Source organism: Kogia breviceps, chromosome 19 (genome assembly GCF_026419965.1).
Source record: "Kogia breviceps isolate mKogBre1 chromosome 19, mKogBre1 haplotype 1, whole genome shotgun sequence".
NCBI lineage: Eukaryota > Metazoa > Chordata > Mammalia > Artiodactyla > Physeteridae > Kogia > Kogia breviceps.
The window spans coordinates 44,093,264-44,111,207 of NC_081328.1; the positions used below are offsets into that span (position 1 = coordinate 44,093,264).

At 45.9% G+C, this 17,944-nt stretch overlaps 1 protein-coding gene across 4 annotated transcripts in view; it reads right to left on the minus strand.

The window, feature by feature from the left end:
* Positions 1–17,944, minus strand: part of PECAM1 (platelet and endothelial cell adhesion molecule 1) — a 55,829-nt gene that overhangs the window by 31,003 nt on the left and 6,882 nt on the right. For all 4 annotated transcript variants that reach the window (XM_067022206.1, XM_067022204.1, XM_059046903.2 and 1 more), the window contains exons 4-8: positions 15,308–15,601; positions 11,039–11,344; positions 7,642–7,917; positions 2,350–2,598; positions 584–859 (exon numbers count right to left, since the gene is read on the minus strand). In XM_067022206.1, the coding sequence (XP_066878307.1) occupies positions 584–859; positions 2,350–2,598; positions 7,642–7,917; positions 11,039–11,344; positions 15,308–15,601 (1,401 nt within the window). The remainder of the gene's footprint in view (positions 1–583; positions 860–2,349; positions 2,599–7,641; positions 7,918–11,038; positions 11,345–15,307; positions 15,602–17,944) is intronic.

The following is a 17,944-nucleotide window of genomic DNA, read 5'->3' on the forward strand; positions in this document are numbered from 1 at the left end:
GGAAGCCTTTTTAAGCTTTTTACAACAAGAGGCAGAACGTCTCAGAGATGCAAGTAATGGGCACTCCTAAGGCCTCCGGAAAGGTATAAGACAGAGGCTTGAGGAAAACTATCCATCTCAGGACAGTGGGATATTTCTCTTGAGCATGAGAGTCCTAGGGACTGTTAGCCTGAAGCTCTGACTGCTGTGGGTTCCACACATCACAGAATTTGCCCCGCCGAGGGTCCATGGTAGAGAAGAGCTCTGGTCTACAATTCTCAGAGAAGACTGTCAGTTCATCTAAACATGAGCAAATGCTAAGGGAGCCCCAAAGCACAACTTTTGGGCTTCCTCAACTTGGGACGCTTTACGCTTATAATTTCAGCAGTTCGCTTGAAAGGTTCTGAAAAAGGATGACACTGGCCACACCGATAACCCCCAGGTATCTACCGGTTCCATTTACTTGGGCCTTGGTCCGCTTTGCCACAGGTCATGTTCATGGACTTTGCACAAGTACCACCCACTTCTGTTGTCCACCCCAAACCTTTGAAAATGTGAACTAAAGCCCCAGTCCCACATGGATTCTTCTTCCCACATGACTTACCTATCACCTTGACCTGCAGAAGTTCGCTGGCCAGTTTGGTATGGGAATGGCAATTATCCGCGATGCAGTGGTATTCTACATCTTTCGTTGGGTTATCTTTGAATATTGCGGGCTCATTGGAGCCCATGCTCTGACTCGCCAAAGTCTTACTTGCTTTTGAAAGCTGATAAAAAATGGGTGAGGTTCCATTTATGGACTGACAACTGACTTCTATGGTCTGTCCTTTTATCACCTCAGACCTGGAGTCATGAAAAATACTGGGCTTGGAAAGCATTTCTAGAACGACAGAGAAAGAGAGAAACAATCTGAAGCAAAACATCCAGCCTAAGGGATTCCTTCTCCAAACTCTGGGCTTGGCTTTCTCTGTCATTACTCGACTTTAAAATGCCTGCCTGCCTTATCTACCTTTGGAGGACTCCTTTAAGATTCTTGAGGAGGGAGAGGGTAAGGGAATAATATAAACAAAAAAGGATGACACAAATTCAGGAAGAACATTACATTCCCCTAAATTACGCTTATATTTTCACATATCTTATGTGCACATACACACACATTCATATCTTTTTTTTTTTTTTGGCGGTACGCAGGCCTCTCACTGCCGTGGCCTCTCCTGTTGTGGAGCACAGGCTCCGGACGCGCAGGCTCAGCGGCCATGGCTCACGGGCCCAGCCGCTCCGCGGCATGTGGGATCCTCCCAGACGGGGGCATGAACCCGCATCCCCTGCACTGTCAGGCGGACTCTCAACCACTGCGCCACCAGGGAAGCCCTCATGTCTTTTTTTGTATTGAGAAAAGACACAAGAAAAATATTAAAAAACACAAGTACCCAAACAGAATATATTTTAAAACAAATTCTCAGTGCCTCAGCCTCTCCTGATAGTAAATTTCATGCCTCAGAAACAAGAATTATACTAGGTTATTATTTAGAAATTAGCTTATTTATAAAGCTAATAAAATGAAACAACCTCCTCCCAAGAACTACAACAACAAAAAGAATTACCATGGAATGACCCACATTTGTCTCTTACATTATTTCCTTGTGAGGTAGATGACGGCTAAAATCCTGCTTCGGTTGAGACTAACATCTTGGCTGGATTTAAACTGAAGGCTAAACTGAAGGATCATGACTGAGTAAGAACAGTGACAGTGACAGCTTGCCTGGTGTTCCACATCCGTTTAGAACCCCGCTACTCAAAGTGTGGTCCAGGGCCCAGCAGCACCAGCATCCCCAAGGCACTGGTGAGAGATGCAAAACCTGGCCCCATCCTGACCTGCGCTGTCACCCGGTTTTGCATGCACATTCAAGTCTAAGAAGCCTGGCTCTGGGTGGTCCAAGTACCTACTTCTGCCCACTGGGAGTCCTAGCCCTTCGGGTGAGCCAGGATAGGGATCCAAAACTGGAACTTAGATCTTAAAGTTTTGTGTCGACTAAGCAGTGTTTCCTCCCTGACCCTTTGGGTGGCTGCCTGTTCAAGCAGCAGAATCTTGCCAATTCAGAGGCCACACCATCAGCATAAAGCCACAACAAAGCCATGAATGTGACTTTTGCCAACGACATTTTCCTTGATGCCTCTCTCCTATACTCTGAGCAGAAATACCCACTTGTTGCTGTTTGTTCTCTCGTTTCCACTCCTCTCTCTTTCCCCCGAGTTCTTACCCCACCTCAGTCTGAACTGCCTTCAGAACAGAGAGGGTGGCGCCTGGCAAAAACTTCCCTTTCTCCCATTCAGTCCCAAGACCCTCAGAGCCAGCGAGGACGTACTCACCACACACAGCTATCTGGACCGCGTTGCTGCTCTTGACCACCTTGCCGATGCTCGCGACACAGCTGTATGTCCCACTGTCCCACTCTGAGGCTATCTTAGTGAAATTTTGAGCCTGCGACACAACCGTGCCTCCCTTCTGGATGGTGAAGTTGGCTGGAGGCGCTCCTGGGATGGAGCACCACAGGTTCAGGCGTTCCCCCTGATCCAGACGTGTGGCGGAAGATTCCAACTTTGGCTTGGAAAACAGCTCTGAAAAAGAAACAGTGAGTGGGAATGGGGTGAGATGTTTCCGGGTACCGGCCTGAAAGCCCGTTTATGGAGAGGCCTTTGGCCCAGCTGCTTTTGACAGAGTCATTTCCCAACTTCCTGCACAAAGTTTTCCTTTGCTTCTCATGTACCTGACGATCACACAATTGAAGAGCCAGGGTTCATTCTTCACCTGGGATTCCAATGGCAGGTTTGCTTCCCTCGTTAATCCAATTTATTTCACAGACATGGATTAGAAAAATTTTGCAACTTGTAATGCAGCAAGTAATGACTCAGACATTCACTCATTTATTCATCCACTCACTCATTTCATTCCCCAAGTATTTTTTTCAGGCCATCTCTGTGCTTGGCATAGGAGAGACGGCGATGAAAAAGACACAGTCCTTGACTCCAAAGTTCTTAAGTCTAGCAGGTGATTCCGATAGTGTTTGCAGTAGAGCCCACAGAGGGGACACCGAACCTAGGCTTGAAGAATCAGGAAAGAGCTCCTGGAGGAAGTTATCCAGGCAAAGATGGAAAGTATCACAGGCAGAGAGAATAGCATATGGAAGGCGTGGCAGGAGGTTCAAGCACCTCAAAGTTCAGGCTGCCTGGGACACAGTGGGAGTAGAAGAAGAAGGCTTGTAGATCTTCAAGGAACTTGGGAACCACATAAAAAAGCGTGGGTTATGTCCTCAGGGCAATAGGAGCCATGGAGAGTCTGGGTCCGGGGAATGGCATCGGATGTGTGTTGCAGGGAGGTCTTTGGGAGGAGAATGGATGGGGTTGGAGGGGCCCACACTGGAAGCAGGAGGCAATGTAGTCCAAGCTTGAAGCAGAGTCATGGCATGGGGTTGGGGACAAGTGGCAGCTTGGCCACCATCCCTCCAGCACTCCCCATGGAGAAGAATGAAGATGCCACCTGAAGCCTCCCAAGGTCAAACACTTTGTAAACTATAACATGCTATGCTACTGTAAGGAGTTATTAGTACCATAATGTAGGTTGGATGTCCACAGACTGAGGTTGTATTTCAAGAAGTCTTGCCATCTCCTAACTTAAGTATCCCCTGAACTATATCAATATTTTATATTTATGGTGAATGTCTTTATTTTCAGCAGCAGGGAAATTACTAATTAACTACTTAACAATTGTGGAGACTTGAATCCTTTGTATAAGCAAATGCACACTGACTTCATGGTTATGACCCTTGATGCAGAAAGAAGAGGAGCCAGTAATGCTTGACACTCTCTTCATATTAAGAAAGAGAATGAGACTCAAAGTTTCTCTTAGGAAACCTTCTTAGAGGTTTGAGAATGCAACTAGGAGTCAGGGACCAAATTCTACCTTTGGCTCTAAATTTATCTGCCATAGAGGCTTGGAGGTAAAAACCAGCACTGTCATTGTCTTCACTGATATTCCACAGATGGAAATGGAACTCATTTCCATCATAATCAGTCCACGGTGTCTTCCTAGTTTCCTCGACAGGGAATAAAGTAAAACTGCTGGTAAGGTGATATCCCAATAATTAATTCATTAAGGCACGTTCCATCTCTCTGTCCTTCCATATAATAAACATCGACTTACCTCTTTTCAGATCACCATCAAAAGCTCTAGGTTAGGAGTGGGGAAAAGGAACCAAAGAAACTGACCTCCTTAAGTGCCTTACAATCTCATTGGACAAACACCAAAAAATGTAAAAAAAATGACTTAGGAAGAATCCCACAGCAATGACTCTACATTTAAAAGCACGTAAACAGGGATGTCCCTGGTGGTGCAGTGGTTAAGAATCTGCCTGCCAATGCAGGGGACACAGCTTCAAGGCCTGGTCCGGGAAGATCCCACATGCCGCGGAGCAACGAAGCCCATGCGCCACAACTACTGAGTCCGTGCGCCACAACTACTGAAGCCCGTGTGCCTAGAACCCTGCTCTGCAACAAGAGAAGCCACCACAATGAGAAGCCCGTGCACCACAACGAAGACCCAATGCAGCCAAAAATAAATAATAAATAAATAAATTTATTTAAAAATAAGTAAATAAATAAAAATAAAAACATGTAAACAAAAATGCAAAAAATATAAAACAGCTTGCTAGGGTGGGTGCACAGTGGTTTAGAATTAGGAATACGATGTTGTCAGGGAATGTCTGTTTGTAAAGGAGGTAACGTAAACAGACCAGCTGGACCATCACAGGGGTTAACAAGGACGGGTCTTTTGTTCACTCACTGAACAAATATTTACTGAGTTCCTACAATGTGCCAGGCTCTGTGCTAAGTATCAATGTTGTCAGATGAATTGAGCCACAGACCTGGTCCTTCAAGAGCTCACTCAGGGCGGTGGAGAAGGATGCTAACTCTTTATAGAGACGGTTGACCTGAAGACAGGAGTGTGATGAGGACTGAGGTGTGACCATGGGACTCTGCCTGAGGGAGCCTAGAGGGAGATTTGCAGCTTGGTCTTTAAGGACAACAGAGGTTTTCCAGTGGCCAAGGGGAAAGGATGTTCCAGGCAGAGTGGGATGGGATGTTTGGAAGGGGGTGGAGTCAAGGTGAAGGCGGCTAAGCCCCTGAATAATGATGTCGAATAGGTGCTTCTCCTACAGGTTGGCTGAAGGATGAATTGGAGCAGAGATGCTTGGGGAACCCCTGCAACCATCCTGGTGTGAGGGTCAGAGTTAGGGTGTGATTGTAGAGACAAGATGACAGGTCAGAGTTGAGAGTCCTGGCAGCACTTGGTAGCAGATTTGGTCTGAAAAGGCGGACAGTGAGGGGTGAAGGAAACCCACTTTCAATCCAAAGACAAATTACTAATTCAATGATTTTTATGTTCACAAAATTATTGTGATTCTCCAACATCACTATATAGAGCCACTTACAGTGAGGCCTTGATAGCAACAGAGGAGCGGAAAACCAGATGCGTAAGTGGGCCTGGAGCCATGTCCAAGGGCTTGCAGCACTTGAACGTGGGGGTGTTGCCTACCAGCCCTGGCATGGCTCCGGAAGCTGTACGTGGAACAGGACCACAAAGCACCAGGCTGAGGGGATGGGAGGGGCCGGCCGAGTCTAACACTCTGCTTTCTTGGGCCAGGGAGACTCATCTCCTGGTTGCCTTGTATACCCCGCATGACTTGGACTTCTGGATGTGGGGGATCAGCTACAACAATAGTATCTTTTTTTTTTTTTTTTTTTGCGGTGCGCGGGCCTCTCACTGTCGTGGCCTCTCCCGTTGCGGAGCACAGGCTCCAGATGCACAGGCTCAGTGGCCATGGCTCACGGGCCCAGCCGCTCCACGGCATGTGGGATCCTCCCGGACCGGGGCACGAACCCGCGTCCCCTGCATCGGCAGGCGGACTCTCAACCACTGCGCCACCAGGGAAGCCCACAACCATAGTATCTTATGGTCCAAAGAAGCTTTATGTTTCCCTCAAGTAGGCTGGTCTGAGGGGTCGGGGTGCTGCTCTAACTGCTGAAACGGCCCGTGCGTCTGTCACGTGGTCCCTGCAGCTCCCACAGCAATACACCCATCCCTTTAATGTAGTTGTTCATTGCATTGCATTCTCACGATCTGTTTACGTCTGTGAATTCTTCAAAGGCAAAGCTTGGCCTCAGGCAGCTCCCTATCCCCCAGAAGCTGCCCAGCATGCAGAAGGTGCTCAATATATGTTGAATTGAATACTGTTCTCTAATGAGATAATTATATTTTATCAGTGAAAAATATGTGCCATCAAGACATTTGTCATTCTCAATAATACGCTAAAATGCTAGCAGGGTCCAACACATGCCAATCACCAGGTTGGGTGGTTGGCAGCCTACCTACGACACTGGGGACTGTCACTGTGACTATACACTCCGCGCCTGACACAGAGGAGGCTTTCAGTAAATGAGTGAACAAACGATGAATGAACGAACACCTTCACTTGGGAACCAGGAAGTGCTGACTCTCTCTGCCTCTGAAACACTGTTATCCAATGCTCATCTCTTCATCCAACAAATAGGTATTGAATGCCTACTATGTGCCAGGCACTGTTCTAGGTGTTAAGGATATAGCACTGGATAAAATAGATAATGTTCCTGCCCTCATCAGCTTACATTCTAGTGCCTGAGTACATACAATACACGGGAAGAGGCAGAGCACTTTTTTTTTTTTTTTGGCTGCACGGCTTAGGTGATCTTTGTTCCCCAACCAGGGATCAAACCTGGGCCCCAGCAGTGAAAGGGCCAAGTCCTAACCACTGGACTGTCAGGGAATTCCCAAGGTAGAGTACTTTTTGAAAAGTAAAGCCAGGAAAAGGAGGAAGGAGTCCAATGGAACTTTTAGGTACATGGGTTTGGAACTCTTAACAGGCCTGGGGGTGACCCTTGCTCTGCCGCTTGGCAACCCTCTAATTGTTGGGTGAGTGACCTAACCTCTCAGCTTCAGCTTCCACCTCCATAAAGCCAGAATCATAATTCTTACCTTATGCTACAGTTGTGAGCTTGAAATGAAAATGTATGTAAACCAGGCATACAGTATTCAACAAAGAGGAATTGGGACTATTATTTTTGAGTTTAGTAATGCTTTCTCATTCCTGACCCTGTCATAGGGCCTGCACATGGATACAGGGATCTAGCATAGTATTTGGCACAGAGGAAAGAAAAACGTGATGTAACAATAGAAACACCAGCTGACAGTTCACTGAGTGCTTACTCTGTATGCGGCCCTTTATGGCAGGGTGATGTCATTTGGTCCTTGTAAGAGTCCTAGAGGGCTGTCATTATCCCCATCTCAGAGCTGTGGCAAGGAGAAGGTCAATAACGCACCCAAGGTCACAGAGGTACTGAGTGGCCGGGTTGGGATCTGATGCCACAACCCGCACCCTCCTCAAGCATCACAGTGAACGGCTTACTTGCTCTGTACCGACTTCTCCCCGCCAGCACCATGGCCCTGCCTGAGCACATTCACTCAGAGCAGCAGGAGCAGAAAGGTCAGCTCTCACTGTCCATCCTGGATTTCAGCCCAGCAGCTTCCTGAGCCCGCCACATGCCGACACCCTCCAGCAGCAGCCCTACCTGTTATGTTGACCACGATGCTGCTGACCTTGGATATGCGGCTGGCTTCCACCTTGCACGTGTAGTTGCCGTTGTGCTCCACCGTGGCCATCACTGAGTACACGGCCTCGTTGCCGTGCCTGCTGTGGGCTACAATCGCCTTGTCCTTCTGGATTATGATTTCCGGGAACGACTGGGCCAGGTGCGTCACTTGAATGGTGCACTTGATGTGGAGATCATCCCCTTCTATGATCGTTCCCTTGGGGCTGATGTGGAACTTGGGATTAGAGAAGGATTCTACAAGAAGAGGACAAGCTGGTTGGATTCAGGTTCAAACCTGGGTGAGGGAGAAAGGCACTTCCTCCCCTTTTCTGTTCCTTTTCACACCAACCACAGTTTTTCCTTATTAATTAAAAAAATTCAACCTTTCCTCTCAAAAACCTTAGCCTAGGCTGCTTTGATGCTCCCGCCCTTCTCGCTCATTCTTGCATCTTCAGCCTTCTTCTTAACTTCAGTTCTCTAATTTTTTTGAGCTTCCCAAAGGCCAAACCATCTTCCCTAGATCTCACTTACAGAACTTTCTTCAAATGACCTCAGAAATAATCACAGAAGTGACAAACAGACTCTACCCCTGCCACCAAGGACTTCCTAGGTAATTATCGCACCATTTCATGGACCTCTGGCATTTCAGCCTAGATATTCCATCGCTTTCCAAAGTGCAGCTTCGTGGAAATGCATATTTAAATAACCATATGCCCCCCAAAAGTGATTTCTAATCTATTCTACCTCTTTTTTAAAAATACTGGTTGTGACAGACTAAATTGATTTCATGACTCATGCAGTTTGAAAAACACTGCTTTAATAAAATATGGGTCAGATAGTAGGGTGTCGGATCTTCAGGAGATGGTGAGAGAAATAGGGCCAGGCCTCTGTTTCCCACCAAAAAAACAACAGTGCGTAAGGGAGTACGTACACAGATTACAACTATGTAAAATGTAGATAAGAACATTAAAAACTGCCAAAAGTGAAGTCAGAGTAATATAATACTTTAATATTCTTTTTTTTTTTTTTACTGTAAAGTCATTTAAATTCACAATAAAAAAGTATAATTAAAAAAGTCTTTTCCTGAGTAAAAGTCAAAAAGAGAGAGCATCTAACTAACTCCAGATGCACCAGAGATCTAAATGCGGAAGAAAAAAAAATTAAAGCACAGAAACAGTAAAAGAAAACATAGGTGCATTTTTTCTTTAATAATCTTGGAGTGTGGAGGAACTTTAGGTGTGAATCACAGAACTGGATACCGTACGGAAAAAAGATGCATAGATTTTTTTTTTTGGCTGTGCCGTGCAGCTTATAGGATCTTAATTCCCAGACCAGGGATCAAACCTGGGCCTATGGCAATGAAAGTGCTGAGTCCTAACCACTGGACAGCCAGGGAATTCCCAAAAAATGCATAAATTTGATTAACTAAAGATTAAAAGCTTCTTCATGGAAATAAAAAATAGGACACATGACAAACTAAGTAAAATATTTGCATAGTACCTGACAAAGAGCACATTCCTTTAATTTATAAAGGGCTCAAACAAATCAACCAGAAGTGGTAAATATGGGCAAAGTGTGTATGAACAGGCAGTTTATGGGGGCGGAAATGTAACAGACCAATAAACATAAAAAGCATACTCAACCTCACGGAAGACCAAAGAAATACAAATCACAGCAACCAACGATATATCACTGCACCTCAATCAGATTGTCAAAAATAACAAAACATTGATAATATTCTGTGTTGGTGAGGATGTGGGAAAATGGAACACTTTTGATGGAAATGTTCATCCATTTGGAGGAGCGCTTTGGCGATACCTTTCAATACTGAAAATGCACAACACATTTGAATCAACAATTTGACCCATAAATAATAATAAAATACTCACAAAAGTACAGAAGGTATAAGTGTGTATAAGTTATAAGTATAAGCAAGATTGTCTTAATAGCAAAAAAGTGGGAAAATACCTAAATGTCCATCAATAGAAAACGAGGCAAATATATTAGGGCACAGGATTCCGAGTTGCCACTAAAATGATAAAGATCTGTATTTCTTGATATGGACAAAAGTCCATATATGTTATGGTTGTTAAAAAGAAGTTATAAGAGAGAATGTTTGACTGGTCCTATTTTTTTGTAAAAACAAAGAAAAACAAGCAAAACTTGTGTGTGTATATGATGAATGAGCAGAACAAGTCTAGAAGACTGCACAAGGGTTTTCTCTGAGTACTGGTACTTACTATGAAGACTCACTTTATACTTTATATAGTACCATATTTTCTGAAAATTTAACCCACACCACGTATTATAAATAAGAAACATATTGTATACACAAAATACTATATATTATATATACATAATACTATATAGTAAATATATACACATAAATAAAGTATTATGCATACACAATGGGCAGAGGTGAAGTAAGGTACCCAAAGCAGAGGGTCGTTTATGATCAGCTTTAGGGCTCCTATCCCGAATACATTTGCGGCTCTCTGCAGTAGACTGTGCCTTCTCCTGATTCCTCCCTGCTTCACAACTGCTTACCCCTCAGGTCACCGGGAGCTGCTGGTTGCCTAACCTGGAGCTCTGAGCTCTCTCTGTCCTGGACACTCACACCCAGGCTCCCCTCTGCTGTTGCCTTTCTCTCCTGAGAGCATTTCTCAGGTCACCTCATTTGTTTCCTAATTGTCCAATGTCTTGGGGATGGAAGGGTGGGTAGAAGAGTGGAGTCCCTCATCCAGTGTGGGAGGAAGAAGGACTTCCCTGGGGGTCCAGTGGCTGAGACTCCGCGCTCCCAATGCAGGGGGCCTGGGTCCGATCCCTGGTCAGGGAACTAGATCCCGCATGCACGCCGCAACTAAAAGTCTGCATGCCGCAACTAAAAAAGATCCCGCGTGCCGCAACTAAGACCCAGCGCAGCCAAAATAAATAAATATTAAAAAAAAAAAAAAAAAAAAAACCTGGGTGGCAAAGGCTGAGGACCTGGCCCCCCCTTCCCTCTGGATCCCCTCCAGACCCCACTTCCTGGTGTCTGATCCTCACTGGCCTAAAGCCATGGTTTCCAAACTGCAGGTCGCACAAGGCATCATTTCAGGGAGTCGTAGCCAGTGCTTTAAAAAACTGAAAGAGAATAGAAAGAAAAATAGCAAAATGCATCATATATTAAGGTTAAGTGTTGTTGGGAAATATATATGTATATATATATTTTTAACTGTCACAGTCAAAAAGTTTGAAAAACATATAGTGATTAAGAACAGTCTTGAGACAGCAGTCCAGCCAGAAGGCCCCAGCCCCTTTCCAATTCTGGGCTTTCTCTCCCCAGACCAAACCAGCAAACCAGAAAGAATGATAAAAAGGAGAGTAGGACTCTGACCCCTCACGGTGACCAGTTCACTCCTGATGGATCTAGAGGGCTCCACGTGGGTCCCGGAAACGATCCTGGCTTGACATTGGAACCAAATAGCCTGGTCTTGCTCCTCAACTGTGAATTTCAGCGTCACAAAATTCTGGTTCTGGGAAGTTTTTTCTCTTTTTTGCTTGACGCCTTTTACATTTAGTTCAAATTTTTCAACTGTGAAATGTATTGGAGCCTTTTCCTCCGGGACAGAGCAGTTGACCATCACGACCCCGCCTTCTATGACCTCCTTCTTGTCCAGCGTCACCCTGGGATCGGACACTCCTTTGGGGGAAGAGAAAGTCCGTTAGTATGTTTGCTCCAGTGGCACGAGCGTCCCTCAGCTGAGTCACTGTGGCTGACCCATCTGAGGGTTCTTTTGTGTTGTTCTCAGAACCTCAGTGCTACCTACCAGGTAATTATTGAGCGAGTATGTTTCCAGCACCGTAACAGGTACTTTGAAAAATATAAAATATGTTTAAGATGTGGTTGGTGCTTTCAATGTTTATAACTCCATTGGGAAGGCAATCATCCCAACTGATACAGTTAAAAACAAAACAAAACAGCCAGTATTTCTGGATATTATTGTGATTGTTGTTATAATTTATTGAATGCCTACCACAAGCTAGGATTGACTTTATATCCATGACTCGATTTTCTAATTCTCATAATAAAACTCTTGGGTGGGTGGGAAAGAGAAAATTATGCCCATTTTACAGATGAAGAAGGTAATACTCAGAGAGGTTCAAAACTCATCCAAAAGCTCACAGCCGTCAAGCCACAGAGCCGAGACTCGACTCCAGGTCTGTGTGACTACAGAGCCAGAGGTTGGGGGGTCAGGGGAGAGGAGGGAGGTGTGGCCTCTCAGTTCAAAAAGCAAAGCTGAAAATAACCAAGCATCAGAGTGTGTCACAGAGACAGTGGGTGACGGAGCAGTCGGGAAAGGAGGAGGCCCTCTTTGCCTGGGGGGATCAGAGAAGATCCTAGAAAGGAATAGGGCCTGCGAGGAATCTTGGAGGGAGGGGGTTATTTGGACACATGAGGTGGGATGAGGGCTAAGGACAGGCGTTTCAGGGCACACATGTGCATGGGGGGTCTGCTTGTGCCAAGGGATAGGAGTGGCTTTTCAGGAGGGCCGTCCGGAGCCGAGGAAGGGCTGGAGGGGAAAATACAAAGGTCAGATTCGGGGGAGCCAGGAGAGCCTGGCTGAGACTACATGTCCCATCCAGGTCCCGTGGTCTGGGGATCATGAATTCCACCTTAGAGTCAGACAGACTTGCTTGTATCCTAAAACTGCCTCTTCCTGGATGTGCCACACACACCCCCCCAGTCACCTAAGACTCATGAACCTTTTTTCTTGACCCACCCAGGTCAGAGATGGAGGGCTGTCCTCTTGGGAAGGAGATCTGTACTGTGTTCTCACCATTGCTGTTACTTCTGGTGGCAGCTGTTTGAAAAGGTGTTCCCCTGCCCCACACGAGCTCCGCAAGGGACGGGGTCATGTCTTATTCACGGTTGGGTCCTCAGCCTGGCTCAGAGTGGGCACTCGATAAATGGTTGATGAATGAATGAATTGCCTTTTGTCTACTTCAAAAACCTATCATAATAATCAAGAGTTGGACAGGCTAACTGTGGAGTCAGATAGATCTTGGTTCTCACTCTGGCTCTGCCTTCTACGGGACCAGTCCACCCAACCTCTCAGCGCCAGCAGCCACACCTGTACATGGGAGGGACCAGGCTTAACTGTCAGTGTGACTGCAGGAGGAAAACGCAACATGTGTAAAGCACTTAGAATCGTTTATCTCACGAGGGCCTGATAAGTGGTATTTCTTATTACTGGAGGTAACAATAGTATGAATGACTATTCTGATCACAGAAGTGAGCTCAAAAGTGCAGAAATGACAGTTATGTCAGCAGCTGTCAAGGAGGCACAGGGCTAAATTCACAAACTGTATCCGTTAAATCATCCAAGTTTGCCAGCGCATTTCTTTTCAACGTACATTTCCCAAACTCTTAGCCTGCCAATCTTTCCTCATCACTAACGTGAATACCTGGACCTGCTGGCTCCTCCCCTGTCTGCAGTGGAGATGGAGGAGGGCTGGTCTGCATCCCTGTGGCTGTTGCCGCTGGTGACACAAAGGGATGTCTGGCCAGCCGTGCCCTGACAGACCAGAGGACACCCAGGGAGGAACTGGCCTGGGGGGTGATGCAGTCACGTTCTCCCGTGTGAGCCTCAAAGCCTGACGGGAAGGTGGCCAGAGGTTGTATACTTTTGAAAGGAAAATGCCCCCAAACACTTGCCCACTGGTTCTTCCTGCTTCTTGTTTGATGAAAGGGTTATTTCTTTCTAAGGATGGTCTGGGCAAGCACCTCGCACACAACGGGCCATTCATTCATCCAACACTCCATCGCTAAGAAGGCTTCATCTGCTACCCATTTAATCCTCAAAACAAAACAACCGGGACTTCCCTGGTAGCGCAGTGGTTAAGAATCCGCCTGCCAATGCAGGGGACATGGGTTCGAGCCCTGGTGCCGGAAGATCCCATATGCTGTGGAGCAACTAAGCCCATGTGCCACAACTACTGATCTTGCGCGCCTAGAGCCCACGAGCCACAACTACTGAGCCCATGAGCTACAACTACTGAAGCCCGTGCGCCTAGAGTCCATGCTCCACAACGAGAAGCCACCGCACAGCAGCAAAGAGTAGCCCCCCGCTCACTGCAACTTCAGAAAGCCCGTGTGCAGCAACGAAGACTCAACACAGCCAAAAATAAATAAATGAATAAATAAATTTATAAAAAACCCCAAAAAAACCAAAACAACCTTCAAGGGTACACATAGATTCCCAGTGATCTCTATGTTAGAGACAGGACATGAAGACCTGTCTTCGGGAGGTTGCAGAATTTGACCGAGGTGCACTCTGCTGGGTTGGCAACCTCTTTCTCAGCCTCTGCACTTTCACTCTTATGTTACATCCCTTTTCTCTGTCCTTTGCCCCACTTCACCATCAAGCAAATTTCTTTCTTTCTCAGCCTCTGCGCTTTCACTCTTATGTTACATCCCTTTTCTCTGTCTTTTGCCCCACTTCACCATCAAGCAAATTCCCACACAATCTTCTATATCTGGGCTCAGTGTCCCTTCTTCCAGGAAGCCGTCCCTAACTTCACTAGGCAGAATTGTTTCCTCCCACCGCTGTGCTCCCAAGGCGCTCAGATCATATTACTGCTGTTGGACGGCAATGATTTGTTTACATGTCTCTCTTCCCCACAGGACTGTAATTGCGTACAGAGCTAGGACCTGTCTCATGCGTTTTCATGTCTAGCACCTATTTTTTTTTCCTGACTTGCAGCCTTGGGACATGCTTCTTGAAGGAGTAAATCAATGAATGAATGGACGGATGGAGCGCGATGACCCAAATTTCCCACAATGATATTTCTCTTGTTTTTCCATCTCTATTCCTACTTGCTGTTTTCAACTGTCTAATTTATTCCACAGTCATTTACTGAGTGCCTACTATAAGCCAGATTTTTGTTTGTTTGTTTGAGATACAAAAATAGACCAAACACCATCTCTTCCCTCAGGATCTCATAATCCAGAAGAGCAGACAGATATGTGAGAAAGTTGCAATATTGAGCGAAATAGCAATTGCCGCTTATTGGAAACTCATTATGTGCTGGAAATTGCACTAAGCTCTTTATTAACAGGATATCTTTTAATCCTCTCAATAACTTCCTGAGCTCGGTAGTATTATTATCTCCATCTTACTGATGAGAATTTGAAAGTGTAGAGAGGTTGAGGGATTTGTCCAGACTGGAATCTAGGCAGAGTGACTGCAGAATCCAGAGTCAACACTCAGCCCCATGACCTTGATACAAATACCACTGAACGCAGAGAGAGCATAAGAGCTGTAAGGACTGGAGGAGATCAGTTTTGTTTGGGCAAGTGTCAGAGAAGAGATCATTGAGATGAGTGTTGAAGGAGAAATAGTTCACAAGGAGATGAGACGAAGAGGGTATTCCAGGGAGAGAAAATAGCATGTGCAAAGGCACGGAGGTGAGGAACAGTCTGGTGTACTGGGAGCATGTCTAATGCCTGCATTTCCAGGTTAGGAAAATGTCAGGCAGATGAGTGGGAAGGACGACGGACGGGCAGGAAGGTCCGGTGTTGCGACTCATTCAGTCAGCATTCTGGCTCCTGCATGTGTTCACGCGTCACCTGCCTGAGCTGCGTTCCATTCCAGGGACTCACCTCTCACCAACACCGGGTACTCCGCAGTCGTTTTCTCCTTGTTGTTCAGGATCACAGTGCATTTATATATCCCTGCGTCATAGACCCGGGCTTGGGGAATAAAATAACTCTCTGTGTTCTCCATGGAGGAGGCGTTGTGAAACAGCACGTCATCCTTATAGAACAGCACCTGGTGCTGAGGCTTGACGCTCGAGGTGGTGCTGACATCCACGACGCACTGCAGCGTCAGGTTCTCCCCGTTTTGCACCTCCTGCTTCGGCAGGATCAGCATGTGGATGCTGTTGATGGTGAAAGCTAAAGGCCAAGGGAAGGAGAGCAGACACACCAGTTACCTCAGAAACAATGTCACCACATCAGATTGGTATCATCACATCCATGCAGTGTAGTGTCCAGGGGTCCCAGGTGAGTAGTGACTATGTGTGGCGGGTCAAGCACGAGGCAGCTGATAGTAAGCTGCTCATATTCCCACCATGACAAGGTGGCAGCCTTCAGCGTGTGACAAATAAAACACGTCCGTAAGATGTATGCAGCCTGTGAGCTGCCACTTGGTGGCCCCTGGAGAGAGCATAGGATTCAAGCAGACAAACGTTCAAGTCCTGGCTCATCACTTACTGTGTGACCTTGGGTGATTAACCTCTGAGCTCAACTTTCTCATCTATAAAATGGGGTTATAATACCTACATAGTAAGTTGTTGTAAGACTTACAGAAGAGGAGCAGGAAATCACCTAGTGATTTCCTGGGTGTACCAGTGCCTGGTACACGGTAATTGCTTGATAAGTGATGGCTACCACCGTTCTGAAATCACATGCTCACGTCCAGGAACCGCTCCCCCAACTCCACTCCACCCACCCACCCCCGCGTGACCAAGTTAGCACAGTCTCAACTGGTTTCTAGCTGATGAAGTCAGAAGCCTCACCAGATGGGTAAGAACTTGAAACTACTTTTTCTCATGCATCTTGCTTCCTGTTTTTGCTTTGGCTGCTAAAAAGTATAAGCCCCAAATTTTACCTCTAGCAACCTTTGGGATGCATTTTTCTGTGCTAACCGTGTCACAGTTTTATTTGACTGCCATATTTTCCTCTCATTCTGATTTCCTTATTTATTTTATCCTATTGAACAATAATACATACTTTTTATAAGTGGTCCCAAATCATTTCACAAACAAAAAAAGGTACAGCAAGGTAGCTGGCCAGAGATACTGGCAAAAAATCGTCTTTCCTTCTCTCTCTTTTAATAACGTCAAAACGTTTTTGAACACCTTAGAATTTAACTTGTCTCTAATATGTCTCAGGTTTTAAACTGAATACAACAGTCCATCCTTGTGCCTTTTTTGCTGAGCAATTAATTTAACAAAAAACGGCATCTGATTGATTAGTCATGAGATGAAACAAGATGATTACATTTATTTCTTACAGCAGTAATCTTTAGAATTCCCTTTTCTGTCTTTCTGCATTCCATATTAGCTCCTGGCCTGAGGAGCTTGCTGGGTGAGCTCTCGGAACAGAAGTTCCTTTGAACCATGTTAGTTTCCCATAGATTAATACGTTCCCTTCCCAGGTAGGGACAGGCAAGTCTCCCTACTCCTTCAGTACCTCCTTCTGCATTTTAAGCCACGCTGTTTAGTACAGTGATTCTATCAGGAGTTGGTAAAGAGCAGAAGATGAGTGCAGAGTCAGACTTCCTGGGCCAAATCCCATCTCTGCTCACAAACTGTATGGCTTTTAGTGAGTTAATGAGCTTCTCTGAGCCTCAGTTTGTTTATCCATAGAATGGACATAATAACAGTAAGTGTAAATGAGAACCTGAGTTTAAGTTCTTGGCACACAGTTCCTGGCACAGATGAATTGCTTGCAAAATGTTAGCTGGATTCTGTCAGTCACAGATATAATACCAACTCTTGAGTCTTGAGGTCTCTAAAGGTCTTTCTTGAAATCATATTTCGAGTCAATTTTTTCAGGAAAAAAAAAAACCCACAATTTTTTAATTTCCCAGGTGAATTACAGCAACTTCTCCAGACTCCTGGTGTTAGTCATCCCACTGTGTTGGGCTACTTTTCATTCATCATCCTGAATGAAATGCATACCCATGGTTGGTACACCCCACACTAGGACACAGAACTGGGTACAGGAAGAAAGCAAGTCAGGCACACCCGGTCCAAACCTCTGATCCCACAGTCATTAGCTGGGTGCCATTGGGAGTTACTTAACCTCTCCAGGCTACCACCTCTCCTCCTATAAAGTAGGAACACTAATGCTTGCCTTCCCTGGTATTTTAATCTTGAACAATGACAGAACCAAGGTGGCTGAGAGCACTGAAGGGGCAGGTTTGTATTGCCCGATGCCTGGCCCCTGATTGACACCTCCTTCCTGCTTCCTCAGCACCATTCATTCAGCAGACATTGAAGGGGGCGTCTCTGTGCCAAGCACTGCACCCAGTACTGGGGGTTCAGAGGGGTAAGATTGGCACAGTTTCTGCCCACCTAGAGCTCACAGTCTGCATTTCACAGTTCTTCCCTACTCCAGGCCTTCCAGCCTCAGCGCCAGCCCTACCTGAGTCTCCTACTGACCATCCCTAGGGAGCTCTACCACTGTTTAACAATTTTAAAGCAAACTTGGCTAAAGCATCAGGTAGCGGTT